The sequence below is a fragment of the Trichogramma pretiosum genome, unplaced genomic scaffold (genome assembly GCF_000599845.2).
Source record: "Trichogramma pretiosum strain Unisexual culture from Peru unplaced genomic scaffold, Tpre_2.0 scaffold22, whole genome shotgun sequence".
Classification (NCBI taxonomy): domain Eukaryota; kingdom Metazoa; phylum Arthropoda; class Insecta; order Hymenoptera; family Trichogrammatidae; genus Trichogramma; species Trichogramma pretiosum.
Window position 1 is genome coordinate 1,757,869 of NW_019640932.1, and position 12,372 is coordinate 1,770,240.

The 12,372-nt window shown below is 34.6% G+C and overlaps 1 protein-coding gene across 4 annotated transcripts; it reads right to left on the reverse strand.

The window, feature by feature from the left end:
• Nucleotides 1-92: 92 nt before the first annotated feature.
• On the reverse strand, nucleotides 93-11,864 carry LOC106648929. 4 transcript variants are annotated; one of them, XM_014366099.1, is made up of 8 exons: nucleotides 11,756-11,864; nucleotides 7,967-8,099; nucleotides 7,672-7,825; nucleotides 7,243-7,331; nucleotides 2,850-3,014; nucleotides 2,511-2,771; nucleotides 1,525-1,627; nucleotides 93-450 (listed from the first exon to the last, which is right to left on the reverse strand). In XM_014366099.1, exons 2-7 carry the CDS (start codon nucleotides 8,064-8,066, stop codon nucleotides 1,542-1,544), a joined length of 855 nt encoding a protein of 284 aa, XP_014221585.1. In that variant the 5' UTR covers nucleotides 8,067-8,099; nucleotides 11,756-11,864; the 3' UTR covers nucleotides 93-450; nucleotides 1,525-1,541. The 4 variants fall into 4 exon arrangements, with proteins under 4 accessions (XP_014221585.1, XP_014221586.1, XP_014221587.1 ...); XM_014366100.1 differs by having other exon boundaries at nucleotides 11,711-11,809; XM_014366101.2 differs by lacking the exon at nucleotides 11,756-11,864 and adding an exon at nucleotides 10,543-10,674.
• Between the last annotated feature and the right edge of the window lie 508 nt (nucleotides 11,865-12,372).

The following is a 12,372-nucleotide window of genomic DNA, read 5'->3' on the forward strand; positions in this document are numbered from 1 at the left end:
ATATTGTTGTACAAAAATTAATTTTTTTGTCTCCAATCAAATCTCACACTATCATTCAGTCATAATTACATATAGGGGTAAAAAATAAGACATTTTAAAATTTTGTTGTTTTTTATTTTAATTTTGAAGAATTAATTCGAACGTAGTATTGATGACGGTGTACGCACAATGCATGTGCATGACATTTCTTAATGTTAATAAAAGTAGATTGCGGGTGTATTTCTTTTGAATAGACATAATGAAAAATACTAATTATGCGACGTAAATTACTCTTCAACGATCTAGGCGAGACAAACTTATAAATTACTTAACGTCATTATTTCGTAATGTGTTGTTTCTTTTTGATTATTGAAATTTCAAATGACGTTTTTACTCAATGAATTTCCGTGTGGTTTTTCTTTTTCTTGTGTTTCCAATGCAAGTTGACCCCAATTTCTTAGTAGGTATGAGCTGAAAAAACGATTTATCTAATTAAACGAAATCAATTTTTGAATGCATCTGTATCAACATATAAAATTATTATCACTGGTATCATATTTAGGACTTTTTGTAATTATTCAATCAACAGTTTTCCATTTACTGATGATGATATTCAATGTTTTGGGCTTTTTATATTACTTAGTGAAAAAATACATACAAATTAGAGGCACATTTGAACCATCGACAGATTGTAGTATAATTGACAGTACACTTCTTGATGGATCAGTAAGTTAGTGTAAAATTCAAATAACTATTTAAAAAATAGACCAGTAGACACAGGGGTTCACAAACGAAAAAAATTAATATTCTTTTGTTCAAAGAATATCACAAGTACAAAAATCGACCAAAGAAAATGGAAAACGATTCTTCAGCTTTCGATCCTTCGACAATACATTTTTCAGCTAAAGAATATCGATACAAAAATTGTCACCATTGACAGTTAAACATACAAACAGAAAGATGATAATTCTGTGAAAGAATATCAGAAAAACTATTTCAAAAATCTGTCAAAAATATCTATGTTGACGCAGAAAAATTTGAAAAAAAAAAGAGTAAAAATGATCATAAAATCATTTCAATGACATTTTAATTCATGAAATAAATGATATTTTCCAATCTCATTAAAAATACTCGTGAGAAAAACCACACTCAAAATACCATATAAAAGTTTTCTTCTTCTTTTTTCTTCTTCTTCTTTCATATAGTCGTAAAGACTCATTTCATAAGGTACTAAAAAATGAACAAAAAGATTTTGATTATTCACCGATCGAAAAAGAAAAAACTACCCCGATGTCTGGAATAATGCTGGTGAGTGAATTGTTAACACAAATGATAGAGACTATTCAAGTGGTGCCTTGATAGTTGAATATATTTTTAGTTGATGGTTATAAAAAAAAAGAAACGACCGAAGCTTTGGTACGTTGGTGAATATACGTAGTCATTAAACTTGAACAAATAATCTAGTCGGAAACATAAAATTAAAGAAAAAAAAAAGAAGTATATATCAACACCAAAATAGATGAATTCAAGAGGTCATCGGCTCACTTCGGCATTCAATTCGTTCATTTGTTGTACCATGGGCTAGTAAAGTGATATACAGGCACGGGCTGCGAGTAATAGAAGAAACTTGAACTTGGCGGTTCTGATGCTGGAAAAAAATACAACAAATGGTGATTTTTATGAATCGTCGCTAATGGAATTTGAGTCTTATCTCCTTTTATTTAACTTAGTTTCGATTTCGATGGAAAAATGAATCGAAATCGGAGAAAAAACAGCTTGTAAAAACCAAAGCTTTTCATCGTTGTGAGACGCCGCAGTAATCGAAAAATGGTTGCGTAAAAAAAAATGACCGTAGCTTGGCTATTTTTCAAAAAACAAATAAATCACTGCCTCTTCGATCCGCTCTGAAAAAAAGAAATCAGTTTTTTTCCGATAAGGTGATATTTTTACCGATTATGAGGAGTACCTTCGTGCAACACACTCAATATGAATATGCATGTGCGCTCGTGTATATATACATGTAAAGCAAGATTGGATGCGCTAATAAGCTTGTACATTCGATCGATTCATGTACATAGCCTGTGTTCTGTTTGTGTGTGCGCGTCGTCTATTATAGGTGAAGGTTGATTGACGGACTGTCGGTAATGAACGTACTTGGTGCGCATACAGAGGCACATAAATACATCGTGGCAAGTTTCATTGGCGCAGCCAAGATCGGCTCTATACATGTATGTACACACACGTGAGGCCGTTATTATTCAGCTCGACGATGCGGAAAACCTATTATCATCGAGGCAATATATACTCGCGTCGTACACAATGCCTTTTTACGAATTAAAAGCTAATATATCGTTTTTTATCATCATTCACCTGTGAGCAGCAGTGACATTGCGGCTCAAGGTTAATGAGATTCATCGATGTATTGCTCGTCAAAAGGGGGATGGTAAAAATAACTCGTTTTACTCGATTTATATGATGATATCATGTCGAGCATATCGAAGCTGCAATGGTATTATCGTATCGATCATTACCGAATGGCCTGAGCGGATGTCTGCTCCAGAGGTAATTGCGCTTCACCGGGCTCAAGTAGCTGTCGCGCAAGTAGAACGGCAGGGTTTTGCTGTTCTGAGCGTAGGAGGGTATGTAGGGCGCCAATTGCGGGTGCCACCAAGGATCCCTCACGATCGAGCTGATCGGCGAGCTGGGCGACGGCTCGAACAGGTCTGACAGTGGCCGCGTGCCACGGATCACCGACATCGGGTACAGAGGCAGGGGTTCGTCCAAAATGTTACCTGGAACATTTTCCAAGAGACGTTCATAATTATTCTCACGTTCTCGCTTTGTTACTTGGAATGATTTTATCGTCATACCATGAATATCGAAGACTGGTTTCGTGGTCAGTGGCAAGCTTCTGCGAGCTAGCAGCGGGCTCGTGATGATTGGGCCGCGTGGCAGTACCCTTGACGATAATCTATCGTGGTCGGCCAGACGATTCAGATGATCTTCCCAAGCCTTCGGTGCGTTCCATTCTCTCGCTGATGATAACGACATTGACATTGTAACGAGAAAAGATAAAAATCGCAAATGTTATTTAGGTCTCGTTTTGTGTAACATATTTTCAAAAGAAAATCATAAATTTCAGTTTGAACAGAAAAAAAATAAAAACAATTTTTTTCCCGAAACGTATCACGAAAGTGGTGAATAAATTTACAAAATGCTCATTCGCCATAAAATGATGATTTCATAAAAGTTCATAAAAAAGTTCATCTCAAAAAATTCGATAGCTACGTTCTAGTTCGTATCTATGAAAAATTAATTGGTTCGCTGCTTTGTTTATAAGCGTTAGTACTTGAGCTAATTTGAGAAAGAAGCAAATTAATTGTAACTCAAAATAACTTCATCACTTCCAATTAATAAGGTCTAATATAACAAAACAAAAATTAAATTTTTGAAAAAAACAAAAATGGCAAAGCAATTTATGAGCACAAAGAAATATACCAAGTTTTTAAGTTTTATTGATTATTGATACTGACCTTAACGAAAAAAGTAACGGAAAAAGCTTTTCATACGTTTTTTTTGTTTTTTCATTACAATGTGAGCTACCCGTCAAAAATTGGTAGGAGCTGCCTCCAGAAGAGGTTCTGATTACTTATAATATTTACGTTTGTACTTTCGTGCAGAAATATATAACATGGACTTGTAGAAACTGTGTACTCAGACGTAATTAGTGGTAAAATTTTTTATCAATGCTGATAAAAAAGAAAATTAATATTACGTAATTTTTAAATATTTTTAAAAATCGTACATACAAAATAGGGAAGTTAATAAGGAATGAGGAATTCAAAAGGTTGTAGGAAAAACAGAGACATGCCATTTTGTGAAAAAGTCAGAAATTCATTCAGAAGTATTGAAGCATATAAAAAGAGCGTAGTGAAAAATTCGACTTGCTCGATTGGAAATTCAAAGTAGTTAGTTTTTGCGTAATAATACTTCCGAAAATTCGATTGGCTCAAAAATGTAGTTTCAAGCAAAGAAAGTAAAAGAATAAAATAATTATTTGGCTTTCGTTTTTTCTACGTCGTCGTTAGTATTGCATAAAAAATGAGTATGGTGATCTTTAGTACGTTTTAAATAAAAAATATGTGCTGCGAATTACTGAATGAACTTTTCGATTCTGTATTGTTCGATCTTAACATTGTCAATCGAAATTCACCACATTTCGCGTTACAAATAGTTTTTCGAAGATATCTACTAATTTTTAGAATAAAAAAACCGGAAGCAGAAACATTTTTACAATTGATCGATCGTTTTGTATTTCTAGCTTTTTCAACACTCATGGCATCACACAAGGTCATCAAATTGTAATATACTTTTTTTAATTCAAAACTTATTCTTATCACATTTAAGGTTGGTGTAAAACATTCATACTATATTGACTTTCATTATTTCATATTTCTTGTAGTTATATAAATTACAAAAAAAAACACATAACAGTATAGAGTCTATATAAAAGTCAAAAGATCCAAGAGCTCGTCCACGAGGTCGTTGATCCTCTACATCGATTCTGAAGCGAGGGCAAATAATAACAACCAGGCAAAGAAGATTGTGCAGAGGAAGTTGTACTTGTATTGTATTTAGGCAGTCATCTCTAGAAACACTGCAAGAGCCAATTCATTGTTTGTTTTTTCGTTGTTTAGAAAAACTACGAATTTTTTCATGGACTTTACTAATGATAATGTTTTTCGTACGCAATGATGCACAGGTTGGGAGTTATTAGTGCTTTGATTGAAATAGTGTTGCTTAGTATAGTAAGCCCGTAGCAAATACAATTTTTCCCGAAATTGAAGGTAACGTTCTGAATTTATTTTTATTATTTTTGACCTAAAATGAACAATTATCTATTACAAGCGTTGCATTATCAAGTCGTTCGAACTGAATTAATTGATTCAGAAAAAAATATCGAGTACATAATCAAAGCATTCGAGCAGTAAACGTTTGCGTAAAATGGGGAGAATACGATCACGACGCATTTTAATAATGTGAAAAAAATAAAAATCACGCTCGAAAATTAGTAATTGGAGGATCGATTGTGAATGACGCGTACGCGCATGATGGTCGGGCCGGGCACGAAGACGCGCTCGGTGGTGGTGCGTTGCCACTTGCGCGAGATCTGCTGGCGTCTAAGATCGCTCAAGCTTGCGAGCCGCTTGATCATCGTCCACTCGGATGGCAAGCCTGGAAAAGACAAAAGAAACCAAAGAGAAGACCACAATGGGCGAGTGTCGATTTTTTTGTAGTTGGTTTTTTTGGTATTGTGTCGTGACGTCTCGGAGACTTGCTTGTCTGATGTCGGAAAAAGCGATGAGAGTATTTTTTGATATATATACAAGCGAGAGCGAACTGATGAGTGGCTGAATTGCCCTGGCATTATCGTATGAGGAATCGAGCGACGATGATGGCAATGATCCTGCTGTGGCGTGGGTGATGACTTTTTTTCTCTTCTATAATTGATTTTACTTTTCACACATTTTCTCGACTAATTCTTTATTAGTAAAAAAATTGTTTAAATTAATCTGTAAAGTAACGAAAACATCAAGGATTTACTGAGGCTTAATATTAACAAATCCTTTTGGATTACTAATGGATAAATAATAAAAGTTAAAATTGAAAAAAACTAAAAATTATAAAACATTGCAAGGTAAAATATGAAAAAAGACGGAAAAATAAATGAAAATAATTTTATTAATGAATTTTTTATAGCTCTTTTTATTTGATATCGATGTATGCCTAATAATTCTTATTTAATATCCAATTAAACTACTCGTCAAATTTGATTATAATTTTTTTTATCGTCCAATATAAATATAATTTTTTTTTCATCAATACAACTTCCGTGCAGTTAAGACAGAGGTCCACATGCTATGACTGCACCAAGATGAAAACATATTACAAGTTTTATGAATTAGTGACACGTTTTTACATATAAAGGTCACACGTGGACCTGTAATACACACTCCAGATCGAGGATGTATTTAGACGAGAGAAGTGCTAATTTTGATTCCAATTTTTCTTTTTATAAAACAAACGTTTCGCAATGTTTTTTGTATCGAATTTATTTGTGAGTAATAATTTTTTTTTATTTCAACGGAACCAAAATTAGAATTTTCTTGTCCGTGACCTGTGCTTGAGCTTTCGAGCAATATGAAATCTAAATCTGCCAATTAAAAAATTTCAAAATAAAAATACATGCGAATTTATTTTTATTTTTTCAAAGAGCGGATTGGAAATTTTTTGCTTTGATGCGTAATTTTGAATTCAATACTACTCAATGCTCTAGCGACGAAAATTTTGTTTATTAATGGAGAAACTGCAGTCACTACTTTACGCATAGGCGTAAAATATTTTCTGTTTTCATCATTATCGTACAGTAGATTATTTAATTTAATTTATATAAAATGTTTTGTAGGATGATTGTAGGTGTATTTTATATACGAAACAGTCAGCGTCCATAGCTTATCATTCGATTGTTTACCATTTCATTTTTTTTTTCATCCTAGAATAATTTGTAATAACTTTTCGGACGAGAAGCTGAAGGACGATTTTCGTTGGTTACATAAACATGACATTATATAACTTAATATCTATAAAAACAGCTTAATTATTACGAATTTTTTTTTAACAATTATCTGTAAAATTCACTTTGCAAATCATTATATAAATGAGCAACAACGTTGTAGATTTGTTTGTTACATTCACTCATGCAGGATATTGTACATTTAATGTTTCCTCTTTTCATCGTTTTTTTAATAATTTTTTTATGCTTATAATATTTAATACTCGATTCCGATCGATCGCCCGATCATTTTTCTTTAATTTTTATCTTTTCAAACTTAAATCGTAATTCTTACAAACTTCGAATCGTTCAGTCGAGCAAAGGCTAATGAATGGATTCGCTCGATTCTTTCCGCACATTTTGGTACATCCATAAAACGTTTGGATATACTTTCAATCGAGAAGTCGCTACGGCACTTTGAAAAGAATCTCGAAATATAAGTGGATTATATTTACGATATCCATGTACTTTTTCACTACATGTGCGTTTGATAAATTAAAAAAAAAATCTTTATGATAATAGAAACTTAATGAGTCGGTCGAGATAATAAAACGTATATTATATATTATAATATTAGATGTTTTTTTTATAAATGGAGAAGGGTTGAGTGCACAGAAATTGGGGTATTTAGTAGCTTCTCTTGTACGTACCAGGGATGAAACGCTCGACGGGCTTGTATTGATGGGGATAAAGCTGTCTTGGGGAGTAGCCGTAGATTTCACGATGGACGGGCAAGTACCTGCGAATGAACGAAAAAGCAAATATTTACTTGTATCATTCTCGATTATAATTAAAAATAAAATTATGTTTTTTGATTTTAAAACTCCGATGAAAAAACAAATGATAAATCAAAGAATGAATAATGAACGTTTTCGAGAAATATTCAATGATCAATTATCTCATCTATATTGGACTGTCTTATCAGTTTTCTATGTTGCGAGATATGAATACTTCTCGCAAGTTCGGGCCTCTGGAGTACAGGGCAAATTATTAAATAATTCACTAAGAATCGCTTTGCTTTTTTGTTAAACTCACGATGTGGATAGAAGATTAATGTTGATAAAATAAATTAAACATACCTGTATCCTGGGGTCTGGATGCGATCATGAGCATGAATGGGGTCGTCATAGATTGACTTTCCAAAAGGATTCCAGGAATGTAGCTCTGGGAACTCAGAACGTAAAATTCCACGTGGCCTGTGGGTGTGCTCGGGTGCCTTAATATCGTCAGACCCTTTAAAAATTCAAATGAGAATATAATACATTGTGGGGCAAAAAAAACATTTATATTTTTTGAGTGTCCATATTCAGTAACCCTCAAATTAGAAACACATTAATAATACTATTTTTAAAGAAAAATTGAATCAACATTTACCTTTAAGAGCACGTACGTAGCTTTGCCAGAACTTGGCTTTTTTTGTTATGGGTTCGTTACGCCCGATCATTTCAAGGTTGCTTCTGAATCGTGCGTCCATTTTGCCGCTCTACTGAACTGCTACGTTCGTTCGCTAAAATTAAAAACGAAAAGTTTTAAAAATATATATTACAGATTTTAAACTACGTTTTCATCAGTCTATTTTTCTTTAATTTATCAATGAAATACTTTCAAGATTGTTGAAGTGGTTGAAATCTTATAATATTTTAATTAAAGTTTAATATTCATCATCTTCAAAAAAAGGTTTTATATTTTCATTTCGTTGTTCGTGTTTTACATTTAAATTTGGTTATGAACATTATTTTGATATTTTTTTCAAGTCCATAAATAATTTATTTTAAAATTAAAAAAAATTTCATGTATCAGTGGTTTTTCATCACCCATATAAAAACAGTTATCTATATCCATGTCAATATAGATTGGTAAAATTGTATAAAAATGAATCATTTTTAATATTGCAGTTCGAAAATTTTAGTCTACGCGTTGTTTGTGTACATCTTTTTTTATTTATTTGAGTTCTTGACTCTGTGATCACTGCGAACCTGAGCTTTTTGGGACGCCGGCCAAGAAGCTTGACGCAATCCTACGCTTTGCGATAATCTTACCGAAATTCCGTGAAACGAGCGAAGAATTATTAAATTTTATGTCTTAACTTGCATAATTTTTGGCCGAACTCGAACGATAATTGAAGGGAATACATTTACAACTGTTTTTTTTTACAAATTTCTCGATGATGGCTCTAATTCCTCATCAAATACATACTGAATTTTGTCTAAACATTGTCATAAGTAAGGCGAAACACGATGAGTTTGACGTCACATCGACTCGTGCTATCCGTTGACCGCTGGGTGAGCAACTTTTTTTGACCGGATGCTCATAAATGCACATTAGTCGCGCGTCCGTCAACAATCCGAAAATAAAATTTTGTTTAGAGTTGTTTTTCATAAATATTCGAGAAGCCCGCAAGAGGCAAGTCATATTTTCCAATATAAACTTGTCTGGGCTCTCTCCAAGTCTATTCCCGGTTATTATTAGGAATTTCGAAATTGCAGCTGAATGCTCCGAATTCCAGTGGAATTTCATCGATTCGGGCAAACCCTCGAGAATCGTTTAATCGTTACAACAATTTTTGAGTTAAAAAAGCGACGAAAGTAAGATAAAAACGAAAAGTTAAGAAAAGTCGGTGTAGCGCGTGTGCATGCGGGATTATCTAATATTAGACTCTGTACCCGGGGACATATACATAGTCACGCTTTTGAGCGGAAAAACAGGTGGACATTACAAGTATATGAAACTTGCACTGGCCAACTCTCTTTCTCTCTCGCATGACTTTGACCGATTTTTCACTGACGCCTGCCGTACATTTTTGCCCTGTATATTACTTCTCGTTCTTATTTAAAATTCAATAACATTTGCAATCGAATGATAAAAATTATTATTTTGTTGGTAAATTATACTAAAAAGCTTTGAATATGCAGCTAATTGAGTACATGTGTGTATTTTACACTTTCAAAAGTATCGAGCACAAAAGTTTATTTACAAGACTATTTACACGTATGAACATAAGTGTTTCCAAAATACGAATATGTATCGTTATGTTCAGTGTAGTTATTTTGCAACGCAACGTTAAGTGTGAGCTTTGGAACATGTGTAACTCGATTTTAACATTTGCTCATTTGCGTCCCAGTTCTTTAATTGGGTCACTGTCGAGGCACACACTCGCTTGTCATTATGTTTTAGACAAAGGATCAACTCATTTGTTTTAGTAACATTTAAAACTTAACGTTGTTGTTAATTTTTCAAAAAGTATTATTCAGATGTATTAATGCTCAATTTAATGCCCTTGAAATACATACATTGAGAGACTGTTGCCTCTCCCAAAAGCTCCGGAAAAGTTTTGGAAAAGCAAAGATAATAAACGTGAAAAATTTTACAAATGCGTCGAATCTATATCAAGATGATTTCTAAGAATAGGTACAACGTAAGCTTTAAAACGATCGGAAGGCAGCGATCCAATAAACGTCGAAGCTTTCGTATAGATCATTATATGGCGAGATTCGATTTTCCGAAATGTATCATCGCGAATAAACATGACTCAAAACGACAACAATCGCGTCATAGCTCAACAATATTCAACTGCTCATGACTTTCAATCGTTTTAATTTGACATTTTAAGCGATTATGGCATGAAATTGAAAGTGTGACCGAATGGAGAAAAGGAGCTTTTTTTATTAATAGAAAATTGTTGGTTGTTGTTTCCGAACGTGCGAAAGAGGAGATTCGATGAGCTCAAAGAACCAAATTATACGACGATTGGAGCTAGTGTCTATTTCGGCAAGATTCGTTGACAATAAATAGATCTCGTTCTTTTTTTTGCAATATATATACCGCTGAGCTTTTCTCTGTCTACATTAAAAATTAATAACATAAAAAACCCAATCGTATCTACACTCTTGACAACGAATCAACCCGCGAGCTTTAATTCTTTTTTTTTCTTTTTTTGTGGCTTCTCTTACCGAAGAAAATATCTGGCTGTTTCGGGGATGTTGTCTCTCGATGCAAAAACAGCGAGCGAGCGGGCTCGCGCACAAAAGGACCGACACACAAAAGCTTCGGTCTACTGTGTCGCGCGCGGGCACAAGTTTTCTACGAGACTATCCATCTTTCTTACTCGGGAGGTTATTTTCGTGTCCCGATCGTCGGCCGAGAAAATACGGGCCGAGCTTGCATAATAACACAGACGCGCACACACACATAAGCGTGCTCAAGCACTTATACAGACGAAGAGACAGACGGACGCGTTCGATTGCTTGGTCTTATAGCGAGATCGAGATCTGCAAGCTTCTCTCGGGGGCAGGCCTGAATAGATCGATGCCAATTATTACAAACAAACTTCGGCCAGTTTGATTGGCGTTACTATAGCACAGACGCATAAGTAAGGCTCGAAAATATGATATACGGAGGCCGAACCACCCGCTTGAGCCGCCAGAGTGGCACGGCGAACGTTGCAGCGCGTATAAAGCTCCGACAAAGGAAATCTCTCAGCTGTCGGAGTCGAGGCTTTTCTATTTTTTGTCGGTGCTCGGGCAATCGATTCTGTAACGATTACTTTTGAAATTTTCTTTAATTGAGTTATATAATAATTTTCAAAACAAAAAGCGTAAAAAAATTATTATGTCTTTGAGGTAGGTACTGATTAATGAGGTATAATTGAATTAATTGAAATAGTAGTCAAGAATAAATATAATTGTTGACGTTAGTAGAATTATTCGTTACTGGGCGTGCAACACGTATCAATAAAATTCAAGCTTGCGGTGAATAATTGTTGATTTTTTATCCAAATGGTTGATGACTGGTGACAGCTATGAGAGCTTTGATTAAGCTTTGCAAAACCATCCACCTCAACGAAAGAGTTTTAGCCACTTTATAAAAAAAAAAAATTTTCTTTGCACGACGCACTTGGGCGAAATATAATAATCACACACTATTTCCGTGGTTTATCAGCAGATGCACACGTGGTTTTTCTAATAATTAATTTTTTTCTTTTAATCCGACCATTCACTTGAACAACCAACCAAAATATTTCAATTTCCGTAAATTTTCTTAAAATTTCAATGATAAATAAAAAATCGTATGAAATTTTGGAAAATACTTGAAAATAAAGAAAAAATGTTTCGTATATACTTCAAAACTCGGATGAGCCAGCAGCGAAACAGAATTTTTTTTTACCTAAGTTTTCGGATGACCGTTCGGTTCGAAGATTGAAGCTTTGACTGAGCTTTAAGCGCCAAAAATTCGAGATAGTATAGCCGCGCGATGATCAGCCGGAAGCGCCCTCTGTGGAGTTAGCCGCGGCTATATTATTAAAGAACGCGACTCCCCCGCTCTCTCTCTTTATTTTTATTTTTCTTTTACTTCTCCTTTTGCTTTCGATAAATCTAAAAGTGAGTTTGAAAGCTCGAGTAAGGTCAGGTGCTCTTTCTCTCTCTCTCTCTCTCTCTCTCGGTGGCTGCGCGACGCCGAGCCACATATAGGAAGGTGATTAAATTGTGTTATAAGTTAGCGCACGCGTGAGAGGGAAAAGAAGGAGTCGAAGAAAACGTAGAAGAAGAGGAGAAGAAGAAGAAGAAGAAGAAGAAGAAGAAGAAGAAGAAGAAGAAGAAGAAAAGCCATAATGCGAAGGTCGTCAACGAAAAAAACGACGCTGACGACGACAACGACGACGTCGAGATTCCTACCTTGGAACTTGAGACTCGTGTATGCGTGTACTCCAGACTCGTATGTGGCGCGAGGTTGGCGCTTTTAACCCGAGAAAAGTAGACAAGATTGATAGCCACTGCTGGTGC

Excerpts from the sequence above, each read along its gene's own strand:
- LOC106648929 (XM_014366099.1), bottom strand. The coding sequence starts at position 8,066 with ATGGACGCACGATTCAGAAGCAACCTTGAAATGATCGGGCGTAACGAA. Across the intron at positions 7,826-7,966 it reads CTACGTACGTGCTCTTAAAG|GGTCTGACGATATTAAGGCA; the intron begins GTAAATGTTGAT and ends GAATTTTTAAAG. Across the intron at positions 2,772-2,849 it reads ACCAGTCTTCGATATTCATG|GTAACATTTTGGACGAACCC; the intron begins GTATGACGATAA and ends AAAATGTTCCAG.